At 35.0% G+C, this 19,905-nt stretch overlaps 1 protein-coding gene across 1 annotated transcript in view; it reads left to right on the forward strand.

The window, feature by feature from the left end:
• LOC129219828 (cytosolic 5'-nucleotidase 3-like) overlaps nt 1–19,516 on the forward strand; it is a 40,300-nt gene extending 20,784 nt beyond the window's left edge. Inside the window, exons 7-9 of the mRNA XM_054854132.1 lie at nt 2,179–2,341; nt 4,337–4,537; nt 16,561–19,516. Of these exons, the coding sequence (XP_054710107.1) occupies nt 2,179–2,341; nt 4,337–4,537; nt 16,561–16,662 (466 nt within the window). The 3' untranslated portion in view covers nt 16,663–19,516. The remainder of the gene's footprint in view (nt 1–2,178; nt 2,342–4,336; nt 4,538–16,560) is intronic.
• The last annotated feature ends 389 nt before the right edge of the window (nt 19,517–19,905 follow it).

The following is a 19,905-nucleotide window of genomic DNA, read 5'->3' on the forward strand; positions in this document are numbered from 1 at the left end:
GACCTTTAGAGCCCGGTATATTGCCTTGTGTCAAAATCCAAGCCTGAGTCGAAAGTTCTCAGAACCGAACCCACTAGAATCCGACATGGTTTCTCAGCTGTTGCTTTATTTTATGTCAATCAAAAATGAGTTCTTATATTGCAACAGTGTTTGGTTCAAAACATTTTCAATAAATCTGTCTATTGATAAAGATGATTTGATTAAAATTTTCCTCAAAATGCTCGATTTCAGATTAATTAGCATATTATATCTTGTAATGGTAATCACAAACAACATAAATACATAAATAACTGTTAGTTAATTATTGTTTAAATTTTTTTTTAATTTCATGTGAAACAAATATTAATTCAAATATCATATTTTTTGTATTTTTTTTTTTTTTTTTTTGAAAAAAATAGTAGTAAGTTTATTGCAAAGAGGAAAAAGCCCAAAGAAGAAATTCTAAAATTAAAATTGAAATACTTTTTCCCATGGTCGAAGTTTTATGCACTTTTACAGTAGAGCAAATTAAAATTAAAAAAAGAATCTATTTGTAACAGAAAAAGTATCTGTATGGAGATTGACGATTAAATACAGGGTGCGGCAGAGAAACTTGCTGATTCAAAAAGTCAATAAAAGAAAAATTACTTCATATATCAATTTATTTCTTTTTATAAGATCTTGTATACATTCTGAATTTTTATTTGAACTAGATTTAAAAATTACATCAGGCGAATGGTGGCCCCCATTAATGATGCACTGATCTACACTAGATTTGAAGTTTTGTTCCACTCTTTCGAGCATATCAACGGGAATGTTGGCGATGGCTAGCCGGATGTTGTCCTTTAGGTGTTGCAGGGTCTGAGGCTTGTCGTTGTAAGCGATCGATAGATTGATCGTTTACAACGACACCTGTACTTAATATATCGTTTTATTATAAGTCGTTTTTTCTGTACTTAATATATGCATAAAAAAATAAGTGAATAAAATTGGATAAATAATATAAGAAAATGAGGGAATGATGAAATAAATAAATGAATTAATGAATGAAGTAATGAATTAATGAAAATGAATGAATCCGTAAGTGATTTAGTAAATAATTGAATGAGTAAATGAAATAAACTATTTCACTTTAGCCTGCATGTACATGATTAATTGTGATATTAAAAATACAAATAAGCTTAATATTAACTGAATAAATACAGCATTGATTATTAGAAGGTCTGAATTAATGTTTAAAATGTTAAAAACAATAATTTCATCATTTTATAATAATAAAAATAATTTTTGACTTACAACAAAATATTACAATGTGAGTATTAATTTTTGAAAATTGTCTGTTTTATCAATAACTTTAAACTTCAGATGAAATTTTTTCCTCACTGGAACAAACTACATATGTTGCTACATAGTTAAAATATTACCAGCTAGTTGGCGCTAAAAGCAGAATATTTCACCATTTGACTTTGCTCTGCATTCCAAGTCAATTACCATGTCTGTGGCTTTTACATCATTTTTTTAACCCAAAATTACAATTCTGAAAAAATAAGCTAAAAAATTATTAGAAGTATCTTTTAATGCCTACACCATAGAAACCTAAAGAGTTAAGTTAAATGCATCAGAAGGCTTGCTCTTAAATTTGTGCTGTAAGATCAGCATATTACAGAGATTCACTAGCGCAGCCAAAAAAAAATAAAATAAATAAACCTTCTGGAGGGTTTTTTTTTTTTAAATCAAAAATACCTTCTAAAGGGAATTTTTTGGAAAAAAAACCCCCTCTTGAGGGTTTTTTTTAAAATCAAAACAACCCTTTCATATGATAAACTACTGTATTAGAATTTGCACATATGTAAAAACCAATGGCTCTGGAGGGGAGGGGGGGTTCACTCCCAAAAACCCCAATTTGCCGAGCCACTATAGAAATTAAATGTATAAAGTTTAAACATGATTTTGCAATCTCTGCCCTCTCAATTTACCTTTTTTTTTTTTTGCAATATGCTCATTCTTTCCAGCAGCCTTTAATTAAATTGTTTTCAAACCTTTAAGCAATGGATAATGAGAATAAAAAGGAAATTTTCAATTTGATCCAACTTACAGATTCATACCTAATATGTGAGAGCCATCTCATTTTTTAAAAGTTCATCTTAGCTTTTTTGTTTCAAATGTAAATTTGTTTTCTACCTTTTTGTTTTTTTATAGAGATGGATGTGATGCTGTGTTTGAATTGCTACATAAGAAAAATGTGCCTTTGTTGATATTCTCTGCTGGGGTGGGTGATATGTTAAAGCAAGTTCTGCAAAAGAAAAATTTATTGTTGCCAAATATAAAAATTATTGCTAATTTTCTACGATTTGATGAAAAGGTAAATTAAATTTTATTAATTTTTTGTATTAAAATTCATGTGACTGCTTTGAACCTAAAACACATATTTGCCATGCATTTTTCCTATTTTTATTTTTTCGTAATTATTAGATTTTCATAAGTATACATTAAAAATTTGAGAAATATTTGTGCATTAACATTTTTCTGGATGTTCATCTTTCTGAAATTTAGAATTGTTAAAAAAAATTAACCATCTGCCAGTCTGAATATTTTACAACTGGATTGTCACTCATGTGTGCAATGACCATAGTGTACAATGACCATTCAAAGCAACTTAATAGGTACAATATTTCTCCTCATGCTACTTCAACAGTAAAGTATCCGTAAACTTTACCCTTGTCCCTTTTGCATTCAGGACTTGACCCCATGGGTTCATGATGAATACTTTTTATGGATATTTTTGACAACAAGAGTTAATAATCCAAGATTTTTATGGCTTGTCAATTTCTACACAATATAGCTTTTCAATGTTACGCTGACATATTTTAACTATGTAAAAACCTTTTATAAGACTCTTATTAGGCCAGTTCTAAGTTATGCTTCTGAAACATGGCCTTTGACTAAATCCGGAGAGCACAAGATATTAATTTTTGAGAGAAAGGTTTTAAGAAGCATTTTTGGAGGCATCAATGAGAACGGTGTCTGGAGACGACGATTCAATTTTGAAATTTACAGATTGTTTAGAGAACCTGACATAATAAAAAGCATAAAAATTAGGAGAATGAACTGGGCGGCCCATGTCTCTCGAATGAACGAAGAAAACCCAGTAAAAAAATTTTTGCTGCAAAACCTGTGACAATTCGAGGAAGGGGACGACCAAAATCGAGATGGTTGGATTCTGTTGAATCTGACTTCGATATTCTCAAAGTTAAAAATTGGAAAACCCAGGCAAAAAGTAGGACGTCTTGGAAGATTCTCCAAAGGAAGGCCTTGGCCCACCCTGGGCTGTCGAGCCAACTATGATGATGATGATGAAAAACCTTATATCCTGTCTGATTAGCTTAAAGCATCAAAATAATTAAAGTTCACATGAAAACTGATGTGAGAGTCTGGAACCTCTTAATATTAAAATTACATCTTATGTTCAGTTCATTGGAAAAAGGACGTAATATCTAAGTGCTACGAAAAGGAGATTTGATTGTATGTTAGGAATTTTTTTTTTTTCAGAAATCTATGAAAGAAAATAAACTTTGCATTTTTGTGGATCACACCTTCTTATTTCATGCCGCTAGGCAAACCTCATTATTGAAACATTCAAATTTGACGACACTGCATGTCACGTCCCTTTCTCAAAGTCCCTTATGGGGTCTGGTTCATAGGCGTAGCCAGGATTCCCGTTAGGGAGGGGCAAGCATAAACACAACAAGATTGTGGTTTTTGTTTCCCCTTGTACAGACCTCGGAAATTGCTTGAAATTATAGTCCTAATACTTCCCCTAAAAACATTTTATGCTATTTTTGTTCATGGAAGAGGACAGAAAAGTGGTAATTGTGGCTCTTCTCCAGAATATTTTTGAAATTGTAGTCCTACAATCCTACAATTGTAATTTTAAATTATCTTTAGCGCCATTTGGAAAGAGCTTGGGAATCGCATTCTTTTCTAGTTAGGGGCAGTTGCCCTTCCCTGATCTTATTGATGGCTTTGCATTTTATGACATTGTTTTATGGTGAAACTCTAGTTACCTCAACACTAATAGCTGCTCAGACAAGATCGATTTTCATTTAAAATTGAAATATTTTCAGTAATTTAGTGAAAGCATCTGAAAAAGTCTATTGTATAATTTCTGGATAGCGATAACATGTTTAATTATAGCCTATGCATGCCACCTCAAGAATGGCGGGCATAATGCCGAATGAAAAGCAGACAGAGTTTAAAACTGAACGTCCTTGAGGGACCCAACAGCCAATTGTAAAAAAAAAGAGTTTTATTAGTGATTTTGTCAAAGTTTTTTATTTATAAATATTTTTTATTTCAGGACAAGTTACTTGGATTTAAAGATGAGTTAATCCATACCTTTAATAAAAACAAAGGTTCTATAAAAAATAGCGATTATTTTGAAACATTGAAGACTAGAAATAATGTCATACTTTTGGGAGATTCGTTAGGAGACCTAGACATGGCTGCTGGTGTTCAGAATTTGAATTCAATATTGAAAATTGGTTTCCTCAATTATAAGGTTAGTTGTATTCTTCAAAGAAAAAATGTTTTAATCTACTGACTTGTTTGTGTTTTTAATGTTTGCAAAGTGTATATATCTTGATTCTCTTGTAGTAATTAACATCTCCTGCTTATAAATGTTCATATTTTCTTTTTTAAAAGAGTGATGATTAGTGAAATGATAGTAGTGAGAGCAATTAAAAAAAAAGATTATATTCTGTAGGGCAACTCATTATTTTGAAGATAAATTTGATATGGTTTGTGCGTTTGCAGTTCATTTTTCTATGACATGGAGATTCTTTTCAATCATCTGAAAAGCATTAAAAGCATATGCTTCAAGTCATTTAAACAGAGGAAGGAGTTGTCCTAATTTTCCTAAAATTCCTGATTTTTTTTTAAAGTGTCCCAAAATTTTCATTACTTATTTTACCCTTCCTTTTTTGTAGGAAAAAAAAGTTCCATTTTAATTTACATATGTTGTCCATATACAGTTGTATGTGGTAGAAATCACTTGCCTGTCAAGAAACTGCACCTGATAGGATGTAAAATCGATAAGTTTGACATCAGCATCTGAGTATGTGAAATGGTAGACTTGAAAGTTTAAATTTTTATTTTGTATTCTTCATCTGGCAGAAACTGGGCGTTAAAAATATCCGTGCCATTAACATCCGCTCCTTAATGGTGGCACATGACAGACTGGATGGGGGGTTGCTCTAGGTCTGTTAGAAAAATAGTATATTTTTAGTTCTTGAAGGCAATTCGTAAAGTAACTTACTTCCTTCGTTTTTGAACTTTGAGAAAATTATCCCGTTAGCTAACTGGCGAGCAAATAGTTCCCCAGAGTTAAAATTCTAACATATTCACATGGTGTTTACCATTGCGATGGAATGACGTAATGAGCATGAGTGTTGAGTAACTTTTTGCTGAATGCATGTTGAACACTATTTTAAAGGTTTTACAGTTTAAAGTGTTAACTGTGTTGAGTTGTCCTGACAACTAATTTATGCATTAAATTGTATTGCATAGTGGAAAGGTAAACGTATAAACGGGGAGAGTCAATCACTCTCTTAGCTCTTATTTTTTTCCTCAGCTCTTTGCTGTTTCCGGTGCCGCAACTGCTGTTAGCCGGTTGTTTTGGTGCTAAGATTTTGCACCTGGGAGAAATGTCTCCTATCTAAATTTTCCACACTGAGGATGTGGTTGTGAATTGAAATATGTATGAAGAATTTTGTTTACTCCTGCTAAAAGTGCGTGCTTGTTCCAAAATTAACCTTAAGTTTTTGGAGGTCGTTTTTATAAGTGAAGTTGATTTTTGCCGATGGTAGATTGAATAGGATCATTTGAAAGCTCCTGTTAGTCGAAACAGAGGATACCACCTCAGGACAAGACAATGTCCGAGAGTCTGGCCGGGCTGGATGTTCGTTCAGTAGGGTTCTTCAGTGGATGAAACGAACCCTAGTGTCTAAAATTGACAGGCATACGGAGAAAAAGACATGACTGCCATCCCTGAGTGGAAGGGTAATGTCAATTCTTCTGGATACCCGATTTGCAGATTGGAGCTAGGGTTCCCCATCCGGAAATCCCACACAATATTTAGCGGGATTGAGAGCCCAATCCTGCGAGATTTTCAACCCCCCCCACCCCTCCCCCAAAGATTTTGCATGCAAATGTTTCAATTTTTGCCGTCCATAAAACGATTATTTTTCCAAGTATTATCTGAGGTTTTAATCACTTACCTGTCTGCTGTAAAAAGGGCAAAAATAACTTTGTCTGACATGATGAACGGTAGATTTATCATTTAAGAAAACTAAAAATAGAATATATCTTTCTGGGAATGAATTAGTATTCATTTGGACTTTTTTAGAAATTGAGAAAATGTATTACAGAGTGCAAAATTTTTGCTGAAATAACCTAAATGCAATGTTGGAACGCTTCTCTAAACTTAAGGAATACGCTTGAAACTTTTAACTTACTAAAAGTGCACATTATTTATTCTGAAGAAGAAAGCAATGAAAACCTTGACATTTTTTATTTATGCTCTCTAACCTGTAGGAAGAGCCTGTCAGTGTCTTTGTCAACTTGAAGCGAATAATAAAAATGTGGGTGGTACCTTGAAAATTATGGTGGATGAATTAGCTGATCAATCTTCAATATTTGGCACGACTCGAAAAGAGGCGACAGAAACTTCGATGAAACACTAGATGAGTCTCATGGCAGTGTAGTGCGTTTAACCGCCTCTAAATTTTAATTGTCTCTAGATGGCTCTCATGCCAGTGCAATACGTTAAGCTGCTCAAGTTTTTGACTGTCTCTTCAAAGTGAGAGGTAAAATTAGTGAAATTGTTTTAAAACTTACACTTTAGACTGCAACACAGTCAGCATTTACTCCCTGCTATAACGAATCAAATGCACTAATCAAATAACCAATGTCAATGAAGCAAAAAGGGAATGTAAATTGGATCGAGTAATACACCAATCAAATAGACATTGTTTTGGTTCGAAATTTGAAGTTCATGAGCGAAAACCCTTTGAAGCATTAGAATAACTGACCTAATTTCTATTCTAATGAAGACCATTAGAATAGAAAAATCTATTTTAAAAGGTGGTAAAGTTTATGGGGATCTTTTGATAACTGTCCACAATTATTTAATCTCAATAAAACCAACTGCAGTGAAGCCACATCACACGTTTTCATGAAGCCCATTATTTTTTGTGAAGCATATTTTCCCATCCCATATGAGCAATGCTTTGTTTAGAAGCATTAGAGTTTTTTTAAAGTACACTTTTGCATACCAAAAGATAGTCGCTTATTGAGAGGTGACTTTGTAGTGCAATTGGTGTACGGAATTCGATATAGACTAATTCATGTAACAAAAGCAGTCCTTCATAACAAGCACAACTTTTTCTTTTTGACATAAAAATTTATCTTTTTGAAGAGTTAAATGAATCTTACGGGAGGATTGGCTCCTTACAATCTCAAAATCCTGCGGGACTGATATTGGTGCTGGATTGGAAACCCTAATTGGAGCCTTATCTTTTGAATGCCCCAATTTTAAGTGTGAATTATCCTGTGGTATGACTTTCTTTTAGTGTTGTTTTACCAGAACTTTTTCATATTTTGGCATGGACTCAAGGTGGGTCATTTTGATAATATATAAGAACTTTCACGAAACTTGTTTTGAATTTTTCGTATGTATGTATAATTTTTTTTTGAGGGGGAGGGGAGTCTAGTCAAAATTGTTATGGAATAAGAGGTTGTGATGTACACAATTATTATTTTTCCCCTGTTAACTGTTAATTGAAATAGTTTTGACTGTTAAAAGGTATCTGTAATTCTTTTCCCCTGGACAGAACATTCCACAAATTTTCAGTTGGGCTTGCTTTCAACCTGCTTTAATTCTTTGAACTTCAGGTTTTTACTTTTGCTATCAGAAAAAGTTCAACTCAGCCTCATTAGGAAAAAAAATTGTAGGCAGTGACCAATTGACATCTTAGCTGTTTTAAACAGCTCTGGCATTTTTTTTACGTACTGTCTCATTGTCTTTATTGTAAAAGCATAAAAACCACAAGCAATTTTCATTTTGAAATCCATACAAAGAAGCAAATTTGAGAAAGAAATGCCAGTATAGAGTGTTCTATATAAAGACAAATTGTACCTAAAAACGAGTAAACTTTAGATTTCTTCCCCTCTAGTACATTGGGACAGTATCGGTTTTCAAACACTACTCTTAGATCAAGGCTGTAACCAGGGAGAAGGGAAGTCAGACCCCCCACACCAAAATTTTTAAAGGCTTGCATGTTAAATATAAAGCTGCCAAAACTTCATTTTTCACACTTCAACTCGGAAAAATTAAAGATGTCCCCCTCCAATATCACCGAAAATCGTTTTTAGGGCTTCAATTTAAAAAAAATTCTGTTGAGGCACCCCCAAAAAGTACCAAAGGGCTCTCAAACCTCTCCTCCCAATTACCGAAGATGTTCTAAAACCTGCGTTTTAAAGCTAACTTCAAAATGTTTTGGAGGAATATCTCCCCGCTCCTACCCGTCTTTCTCGCCAAAATCATTAAAGATTGTCTTTAATTTAGTCTGCATGGCTCAAATTTTGAAAATTTTCCAGATGAGAGCTTCCGAAAACTCCTCCCCTAACATCATTGAAAGTCAACCAAAATTACGTTTTGGGAGTTTAAATTGGGAAAGATTGCCGGTCTCCTTAACATTACCAAAGACAGCCTTACAATCGTATTCTGAATATTCCAGTTTCAAAAAAATTCCCGGGATATACACCAAATCTCTCTCTCCTCTAACATTACCAAAGATCATTTAAAACTGCATTTTTGCAACTGTAATTTCGAAAAATTTCGGGGAGAGCCCTGAATTCCCCTTCCAGTAGCATAATGAATGATAATCAACAATAGCATTTTAAAAGATAAATTTTCAAAAAAGGGCCAGGAGAGCGTCCCTGACCCTCTTTTTACATTACCAAAAGTTGTCTACAATGCATTTTTAAAACTACAAATTGCGAAAATTTGCAGGGTCAGACCCTGGAGTCTCTCTTCCCCTTAACATCACCAAAAATCTTCTAAAACTGCGTTTTCAGAGCTACAATATAAAAAATTTCGTTGGTGAGCTCTCGAACCCCTTTTTTTATTAACATAATTAGAGATATAACAATTGCGGTTTTACAATAAATGACCCACATGCCTCTTCTCCCTCTAACATTACCAAAGATTGACAAAAATGCATTTTTAAGACTACAAATCCTTAAACTTTCTGGGGCGAAAGCCCCTGTATTTCAGATAATTCGAAATAAAGAAGAGGTCTTCAATTTCATGCATTGCCTGTTTCTTTTTTGACTTCGAAGGGCCCTGTGAGCAGTGCCCTAGCTAGGGAGGGGGCGGTCCGCCCCGGGCGGCAATTTCACACTCTTGATGCGAAAAAATTTAACACATTTTCCAAGAAGGAAAGCAAGCTTTTGATCTATTACTGGAGGCGAAAAAAAATAAATAAAAATAATTTGAATTTTGACATCTTGAATTCAAATTATGTTTTTCGCAATCACGAGTGTGTGTATGTAGGCGTATGTGTTTGTGTGTGTGGGGTTTGTGTGTAGAGGGTATTTATATGTAGGCATGTGTGTTTGTGTCTGTGTGCTGGCATAAGTGTGTGGGTAATTGTGTGTATGAATGTGTGTGTGGGGGGGGGGGGTATGTGTATGTAAGCATATGTGTTTGTGTCTGTGTGCAGGCATGAATGTGTGGGTAGTTGTGTGTATGTGTAGGTGTCTGTATGTATGCGTGTGTGTTTGTGAGTGTGTGTAGGTGTATGTGTGTGTGTGTGTGTAATTGTGTATGTATGCGCGTGTGTGTAGGATATGAATACAACCTGGAGACGGCTTTCGCTATAGGAGCAGCATTGTGAGGAGCCGGTCGACGGTGATGGTGCGGAGGTTGGCAGTGGGAAAATAAAATGATAGGACGCCAAAAACAGTCAAATGAAAGCAATAAGCAATCGTGATTGCTCAAAAAATAAAAAATAATTTGAATTTTGACCTCTTGAATTTAAATTATGTTTTTCGCAATCACGAGTGTGTGTGTATGTAGGGGTGTGTTTTTATGTGTGTGGGGGGGGGGGGGGGTTGTGTGTAGGGTATATGTGTATGTGTGTGTAGACGTGTGTTTGTGTCTGTGTACAGGTATGAGTGTTTGGGTAGTTGTGTGTATGAGTGTTTTTGTGTGGGGAGGGAATGTGTATGTGTGTGTAGGCATATGTGTTTGTGTCTGTGTGCAGGCATGAGTGTGTGGGTAGTTGTGTGTGTATATGTAGGTGTCTGTATGTATGCGTGTGTATGTGTTTGAGTGTGTGTATGTGTTTGTGTGTGTGTATGTGTGTGTAGGCATATGTATGTGTTTTTTGTATCTGTGTGTGTACGTGCGTGTATGTATGCGTGTAAGGATAGGACATGGGTGTAACCTGGAGACGGCTTTCGTTTAGGAGCAGCATCGTGAGGAGCCGGTCGACGGTGATGCTGCAGAGGGTGCTGGCGGGAAAATAAAATTATAGGAATTCAAAACAGTCAAATGAAAGCAATAAACAATTGTGATCGCTCAAAAAAAAAATTTGGATTTTGACTTCTTGAATTCAAATAATGTTTTTCGCAATCACGAGTGTATGTGTGGGGGGGGGGGGGTATGTGTGTTTGTGTGTAGGCATGTTTGTTCGTGTCTGTGTGCAGGTATGAGTGTGTGGGTAGTTGTGTGCATGAGTGTTTGTGTGTGGTGGGGAATGTGTATGTGTGTGTAGGCATGAGTGTGATGAGTGTGGGTAGTTGTGTATGTATGCACCTGTGTGTAGCATATGGATGCAACCTGGAGACAGTTTTCGCTATTGGAGCAGCATCGTGAGGAGCTGGTCAACGGTGATGCTGCAGAGGGTGCTGACAGGAAAATATAATGATAACACATCAAAACAGTCAAGTGAGAACAATAAACAATCGTGATTGCTCAAAAAAAAAAAAAAACGAATTGTAAGGTTTTACTATGACTATGAGAATAAAATTACTCTAATACGAAACGTGTTTTCTCGTAGGTGGAATCTCAGCACTACTGTTTGTTTTTTTCTCTTCCTTCGTCTGAAGCTAGACTAAGGGAGGTAGTAGTGTAAAGTCAAACGACCATGTTTTTTTTTCTTTTTGCTGTTAAGGTTAACTATTACAGAAGAAACTATAAATTTCATAACCTTTCGTTATATGATGAAGCTACCACTTGATTTTAAATACGTTCCTAGGAGACCACCATATTAAAAATAAAATAAAATAAACCACTTTTTTTAAAGGAAAGTGACAACAAGAGTAAAAAGAGAGAGGTCTCAAATCGTGGGTGATTTCTTGCTCATTGTCAAGATAGCATTATCTATTTCAACAAGTGCTTTGATTGGCAAAATTTTCTCCAAGACAGAATGAATTTTATGTTCATTTTATAAAAAAATTGTTCACAACTCGAACAATAATTGCTTGTACTACTGAATTATATCAACTAATTCCTTTATACAATGAATTTCACATTTACACTGGTGTCCAAAAGTTAAGCATAATTGTTATTTATGTGAGTAATGTGAGAAATATACATCGAAATAGGGGGAAACGTGATATGCGAGTGCAACACGGTTACAAAATAAGGAAACTACTCAAAAAAAACGGTAATATTTACTTTTATCATTCCAAAAAAAATAGTTAAAATGAAAATTAGGCATATGAGGAGTTTACTCTTTGCACAAAAAATTTTTCTTTGAAGGATGATGCTGAAGTTCAATAGTGTGTATGGCCACCTCTGACTGCCAGGCACGCTGCACAACGATTACTCATACTTTCTATGAGGTGGTGACAGAACAGTTCCAAGCATACTAGAGAGCTCTTTTTAGCTCCGTAGCGGAGCTCGGCGGGGGTGAACGGGCTGCAAGTTGTCTCCCAAGCATATCCCAGACATGCTCGATAGGGTTCAGATCAGAGAAGCTCGCAGGCCACGTCATTCGCTGGATATTTTCTGATTCGAGGAAGTCATCGGCCTCAGCTGTTCGGCGACATGGCGCGTTATCGTCCATGAATATGAACTGAGGACCAACAGCACCTCAAAACAAGCGAACATAAGGCTCAAGAACCTCTTTGACCAGTGACTGAGCCTGTTTCAAAAATATGGAGGTCGGTGCAGCCATCCAACATAATGCCCGCCCACACCATTACTCCTGCTGACGCAAAGTGATGTCTTTCTCTTATGTTTTGCGGTTGGAAACAAGTCCCCTTTTCTCTCCAGATTGTTACCTGATCAGAATCACTCTGTAGAGTAAAGTGGGACTCATCACTGAGCATCACATTAGCCCACTGTTCCAGACTCCAATGCCGATGTTGCAAGCTCCAGTTTAAACGAGCGCGTTTATGCGCTGATGTGAGAGGAATGCAAACTGCTGGTCTTCTGGCATACAGACAGACATGATTGAGTCTCCTGTAAACAGTTTACCTCGAAATTTTTATTCCTGTGAGAGCACTGAGTGCCGAACCCAGTTCTCTGGCACAGCTGTCCCTATGACGTCGTGCAGAAATTGCCAGAAAACTATCTTGACTTGCGGTTGTGACTCTTGGTCGACCTGGTACTGGTCGGCGGGTAACATCTCCCGTATTTGAAAACCTCTGCCACAGTCTCGAGATTACACACTGAGGCACATTAAGAATACGAGACACTTCAGTGTGTGATCGTCCAGATTCTAGCATTCCAACGATTCTTCCTTTCGCAAACATGTCCAATTGGCGTCTTTGTGCCATTATTAGTTCTGTTTCACCAGATGCAATGTTTCTTGGTACGGCAATTGCATGAAACGCGCGTGAGCTCTCTAAAGCGTGCGAGCTGTTTTATCCACATTCCGAAACGCGCACCTAATTCACGCATGACACCATCGACTGTACTATTTTGCACAAACATATTGTTTCTTCTTCAACCAATGAATCTCCATAAGTAACTTTATATAATTTTACGAAAATTTACAGTTTTTTCTCGCATTTTATGAATTATGCTTAACTTTTGGACACCAGTGTAGTCATTCACTTTAAGGAAAGGCTTTTAATTTTTCAAATGATCTCTAGGCAAAGCGTTTCACATTCGACCTCTATTAGTGAATAAGAGAATCATCCAAATTTGGTAATATAGCAGTACCGGATCTAGGGAAGGGGAGGGGGTGAGTCTTACTTGTACCCTGGGTGGCAACTTCTGAGTTTGTCAACATTAGGTGAGTCACTCAAGCACGGATCCAAAAGGGAGTTATATCTCCCTTTGAGAAATCAAATTGACCCTAAATTTGCTTTTCTAAAACTTTAAAGTAGGAAAATTTTCCCGACCTTTACGCTTCTTCTTAATATCACAAAGTTTAAAATGCATTTTCAAGACTTTAAATTTTGAAAAATTTCGGGAGGGCCACTTACCATCCCTTCTTCTCTTGATTTGGCCAAACATAGCTTAAAACAGCGTTTTGAGGGGCTCCATTTTCGACCTCCTTCCCCTTTTCGCTGTCTAAATTGTGCCAAAGATAACTTTAACATGTGGTTTGAAGCCTTTGACCCTCCGAAAGCAGCAAATCTTCAAATTACTTAACGTCACTAAACAGCCCAAAGGTGTAGTTTTAGGCCTTGAGTCTCGAAACATTTCCAAGGGATAACGCCCACCCCATCCCTTCACATCTCATCTTTTAGCATAATTTTGATTATTAAGTTTTTATAACTTCAATACCTACAACTTCCTGAGGGCGGTCCTGTATAATGATTAAAGATAGTCTAAAGTGTGTATTAAGAACTTCGAACTTTGATGTCCCCATCACAGTGTCTCCAAATTTCGTTTTTAGAATCTTATGAGAGAAGACTACAAATTCTTTTTGTTTTTCTAGTGTGAAGAGTTTCAAATGAGCAACAGTTTTGAAAAAGATTTCGAGTGGGAACCCCCTCGAAATCGCCTTTTTAGTACGTGATTTTCAAAAAGTTTCAAGGGAGACGGAAAAACCCATCCGACTCCCCAACATTTTTGGAAACATTTAGAAACTTATGCCGTCAAAGATAACCTACAATTGCGTTTTTGAAACTTCGGCGTCGAAAAATTTCCAGAGAGGTCCTGAATGTTCCCTATTCTCTTTAACGTCATCAAAGATAGACTAAAATTGATTTCAAGTTTGAAAATATTTCGGGAGGAAAATCCAGTCTTCGTTGGAGTTTGGGGAGACACTCGTCCCACTAGATACAGCCTACATTTAAGTTTTTTCAGTTTTGTTGAAAAGCTTTCCGAGCAGCGCCCCAAAACCTTCCCCAATAACTTCACGTATCCAAAGATAGCCTAAAATTTCTTTTTTAACACTTCAGTTTTGGAGAATTTCCTTGAGAAGCCTCGACCAGCTTAACGACAACAAAGAAATGCATAAAACTAGTTTTAATTTTGAAAAAAAAAAAAAAAAAAATCTGGAGGGAGCTTCAAGCATCTTTTCTATAAGCGTTACTAAAAATTGCTTAAAATTCCGAATTTTTGACTAAATTTTTGGAATGTTTCGGTGGGGATCTGTGAATTCCCCCCCCCCCCCTTTTTTTACTGCAAGAAAAATAAGGAAGAATATAAGTTTCCTTCCTTGTTTATTAAAATATTATAAAAATACTTTTATAATATTCTTAAATGTCAGCTATCTCCCATTAAAAAGGGCGGCAGAAAGTGAAGCTTATGCCACTGCCTGTGAGTCAGATCATGCCACGGCAGCAACTTCTGACACAAACCATTGATTCCACAAGAGGGTTTTAACCCTTTTGACACACACAGACCAAAATTAGGTTTTGTAGGCTCTTAATTTTGGAAAATTTTCAAATCAGAGCCCCTAATCCCAGCTATCCTCCCTAATATCACTAAAGGTAACTCAAAATTGCAATTTCAGAATTTTAATTTCGAAAATTTATGAGAGTACAGCAGCTGCTTACCCAACCTTTTTGCCGTTGTACCAAACATAATCGAAGATCATATTTCTTGAACTTCGATTGCAAACAATTTCCCCTTGGAAACAGCTTTCCCTTGTCTAACATTACCAAAAAGAACTTTAGAATGTGTTTGAAGAATGCAAAGCTCCTAAATTTCCTTCTTCTTCCCATAAACTCACCCAAAGAAAATTTAATAGCGTTTTTAAAGTCTTAATTGTCAAAAATTTGAGAGCCCCCAGCATCGTCAATCGTAGACCTTATAACTTCGAAAAATTTCTGAGTTAGAGCAACCACCTCCTCCCCTCAGAGCCGGATTTAGGGGAGGGCAGGCAGGGCTGCTGCCCCACGGCCCCCACTTTAAAATTTTTACAAAATATCCTAACTTTCACGGGTCGAAAATATCAGATATATACGTATATATCAAAATATTCAGATATATAACAAAATATCGGATATTTTCGAAAATATGATCTTTTCAAACCCTAATTAGGGGCCTCCACTCCTTCGTTGCCCCGGGGCCTCCACTCCTTCGTTGCCCCGGGGCCTCCACACTTCCAAATTCGGCCCTACCCCCCCCTAACATGTCAACATGTATCCCAAAATTGTGTTTTTTAAAATTCAATCAACTTTTCTGCAGTTAGCCCCAAATGCGTTTTTAAGACTCCAAAAGTTTAGGGGAGCGTCCACAAACCAAACCCTTTTTCTTGTGTCACAACCAAATATAGCCTGAAATTGCATAAAAGTCTTTTGAAATCTTGTCTAAAATGAGATACTCAACCCAGTGTCAGTTTGGCATGTATTTCAAATTAATAAAAATACTTCTAGGTATGCTCTTCCCTTACACACAATAATTTGGGCGCTCCTGACCTTCAAAACTCATGGAAAGTGATTGGTGACACATATTACTATTTCATGTTGCAGATTGAAGACCAATTAAAGAGCCTCATATCATTGGTATCTTTCACATTTGCGACACCACACATAATTTAATAATAAATTTGAGTTTCTAAGGAAACATTTGCTCACTTTTAAATATTTTGAAAAAGTAACTTTAACTCTTGGTAATTCAGTAAAATTACTGTTCAAAAGAAAAAATGAAAACAACCAATAATTCCGCTCCCCCCCCCCCCCTTCTGATATTTTTTTTTAATTTAAATTTTCTGTTTTATTGGTGAAGGAGATATTTACTTTTTAGACAAAAATCAAAATGATCTAAAAATTTCTTAAAGTTCTCTTAGTAGTCCCCCCCCCCCTTTTTTTTCTTTTGTTGCATCTTATTTATTTTGTTGAATCTTTACTCATCTTATTGAGTTTTTTTTTTTTTTTTTTTTTTTGCTGGCAATAAGTCTTTGCTGATTCTTGTTTTCTTTCTTTCTGAGGATAGACATATCTCTTCACAACTTATTGCTTTTGCTTCTTTTGTCACCCGCTTTTTTTTTTTTTTAAGTTAAGTCCCTATTCATGGTCTTTTTGTTGTGATATACAGTTAGTTTAAATAAAGTAATTTGTTTTTGTCAATTCTCCTAATTTTTTGATCAACTTCTTTTCTTTTTTTAGATAGAAGAGTCTCTGCAGGAATATATGGACAATTTTGATATTGTTTTGACAGATGATCAGACGATGGATGTAGCTTTTGTACTATTGCAAAGCATATTATAGTATATCTGCTTTTAAAAACTATTTCATTCAGGTCATAAAAGACTAAGGCGTCTGAATATTCAAAGGGGCAGCATATCTGAAAGCTGTTTTTAACTGTGAATACTGTATTAAGTTTTTCTTTGTTGCATTTCCTTTATATATTTTTATTTTTGGGTTCTTCTTCTTATACATTTTCTGATTATTAGAAATAGATTAATAGGTAATTGTTCAGGAAAATGTTATAATTTTCCTTGCTAGTTAATTTTTTCAAATAAAAATTATAATTTCAACTTTTTGTTTTAAATGAGAATTATTCAGCTATTACGCAACATTTAGATATAAAAGAAAGGAATATTCTGTAGGAAAAAGTTTCACATTTTGGTGATTTATTCATACGTGTAATAAAGTTCTGTTGCGTTTAATTTTTATTATTATTAGTATTTTTTTCTGTTAAAGTAGTTTTAGAATGTATTATTGTTTATAACTACAGTAGAACTCCAATTATCCAAGTAAATTGGTAACAGGCCCCATTTAACTAATAAAAAAATCAGATTTTTTTTTAATGGTTTATTTCAATTACTGTGTATGTATGTTAAAGATAGGAGGAAGAAAACAAATTTTGGAGAAAAGGGGGCTTTTAATTAATTAAATGAAAGGTCTGACCATTTAAGGGCTGACCGCAGACATAATAGAACTGCACTATGATCAGGTAATGTTCGCAATGTACCAACGCTAGCTTCAAGGGCGCCCATATAGGGGGGCAAGAGGGGGACTCGAGCCCCCCCCCCCCTTTGAAATTAGAACTTTCTTGCTTTTGGTACTTTTTTCTCAGCAAAAATGTAAAAACACTTATTCTCCAGCCATTAATGAATAAGTTATTAAAAGTGAAATAATTTAATGACTCTGATCTGTCCTGAAATCGGTTTCCATGGACAAAATACCCTCCTAATCCATGGGGAAAATATCTGAGCCCCCCCCCCCCCCTTTACAATTTTGCCTGTGGGCGCCCTTGGCTTGCTTTGCAGAGGAAAGAGCAATAACGCACATTGATTTTTTTTTTACCATTTTAGTATGCTTTCATCCTAATTTTTTTCTGAAATTCCAAAAGTGAATTAGATAGTCAAGAGTTCACTGTATATACCAGGGGTGATCGTGGTCCGATATTTTACTGAATTCTGGTATTTTCGGACGTATTTCCGGTATTTTCATGTCTGAAAATACCGGAATTATGTTCTTTTTTCGTTATGCTTTTATCTCCCTGCCTCCACAATTTATTTTAAATTATATAATACTCATCAAATATACCTGCAAGAGCCTTAAAATGGACAAATGTCAAAATACAGTCGGACCTCCATATATCGAAGTAGCAAATTGCAAGAAAAAAAATTTGATATATAGAAATTTCGATGTATAGAAACGATCTTATTTTATCATAAAAATCTCCTAAAACATTAAAATTACAGCTAATTCTCCTGCATGAAACTCAATTTCTATTTTATATGAGCATCGGATTAAATGAAGGTTAATAATTAAAAAATCAAGAGAAATTATATTTTTGTGCCTTATAACACATTCACTCTTTGGCAATTCTGCTTGATCCGCAACATTAAGGGATTTTCGTTTCGACAATACAATCGAGAGAAAAGTAAAAAATCAATTTACTTAACTTGAATGATTTTTACTGAAGCTAAAAAGACTAGGAATGATAATTGAGAGACAAAAGGGATAGATTGAAACTGATTTTACAGTGTCACTTGTTACATCTAAGATTTAAAAAAAAACTTGAGGGAACTGAAGAACTCCAGAACGAAACAACGACCTATCTATACACCCCTCAACCAAGATTCATTATGAATTTCGTAGCAACCTTTAGTGGACATAGTTTTCTCCCCTAACTTTCATTTTTCATGAGAAAAACAGTCTAAAGTGGAAAAAAAATCTACGAATGTCTCAAAAAAAAAATCGATATATGGAGATTTTTTCGATATATATTTCTATGTAATGAACCTAGAAATTTGCTGGGATTTCGATGTATAGAAAATTTCGATATGTGGAAGTTCGATATATGGAGGTTCGACTGTAATTTATAACACCAGCTCAAAAGTAACTTTGTAATCCATTAAAAATTTAATTGAATGTGCACGTAATATTTTGACTCAGAACTATTTAAAACTATGGCAAAGGTGCACTTAATTTATAGGGGCGCCAAAGATTAACCCCCGCCCTCCGTTCTCGCTTTGAAACTTTCAGGTATTTTTTGATGAACTCACAATCACCCCTGATATACACTAGGCAGGAAAAGTTTCTTCATTTATCACTTTTGCCTGCTTTACTGTTTATTTATCACAGTACACAAAAAAGTAACTGTTGAATAATGATTTTACTTTTATAACTCTTCATCAGTTAAATAAAATACACGGATCAACAAAAATTGACCTTTTATTTTTTTACTTTGAAGTAATTCTAATATTTTGGTCAAATACTCTTAGGGTGCCTAAAAATAATGTCAAAAATTCCAAGTTTTTTTTTTTTTTTGAAATTGAGAATACATATTTATGAATTATTGCAATGTCAGTTCTGGAGGTTATACATTAAAATTTTTAATTTATGTGCAGTGTATTGATGTACATTTTACTTAGCTGAACATATTAAGTGTACGAAACAAGTACATTAGTACCTACTTTTTTTTTCTTCAGATTTTCGCTTAGGAAGTTTTCTCTTGATAAACTAAAAGTAGTTGTCAATCTTTGTTTCTCAAAAGAAATGGAATTACTTGGTGCAAGGTATCGTAAGTTTATTTTACCTAAGTTGGATCCAAAGGGTTTCCATGGGGGGTCATAATTCGCTCTCCCATAATCGACCAAATATAGCCTAAAACTGCAGTTCACCAATGTGATATTTAAAATAATGTTTATTGGCAATTTTCATGAACAACCTCATTTCTTCTGTAAGTACTTACAAATTTGCCTTAAATATACACTTCAAAAAGTTCTTTGTTTTTTTCCAGGTTATTGAATGCTATGCAAATCATTTTGTTTCAAGTTTAGGATAAAATTGTTATTTGCTACATGATGTCAGATCAAACCCATCTAAATGCACCTACAGGATTCATTTCAGGATACTTTTTTGCAAAAACAAAACATTTTAAAAGCCAAATAATTACCTTTTTGATACATTTTAGAAAAGTGTCTCTGAAATGAGAAAAAAAAAACTCCACTTTTATATAAATGCTTCCTCAATTCTCTCAGGATAAATGCTGCAGTA

Source organism: Uloborus diversus, chromosome 4 (assembly GCF_026930045.1).
Source record: "Uloborus diversus isolate 005 chromosome 4, Udiv.v.3.1, whole genome shotgun sequence".
In the NCBI taxonomy this organism is placed as follows: Eukaryota; Metazoa; Arthropoda; class Arachnida; order Araneae; family Uloboridae; genus Uloborus; species Uloborus diversus.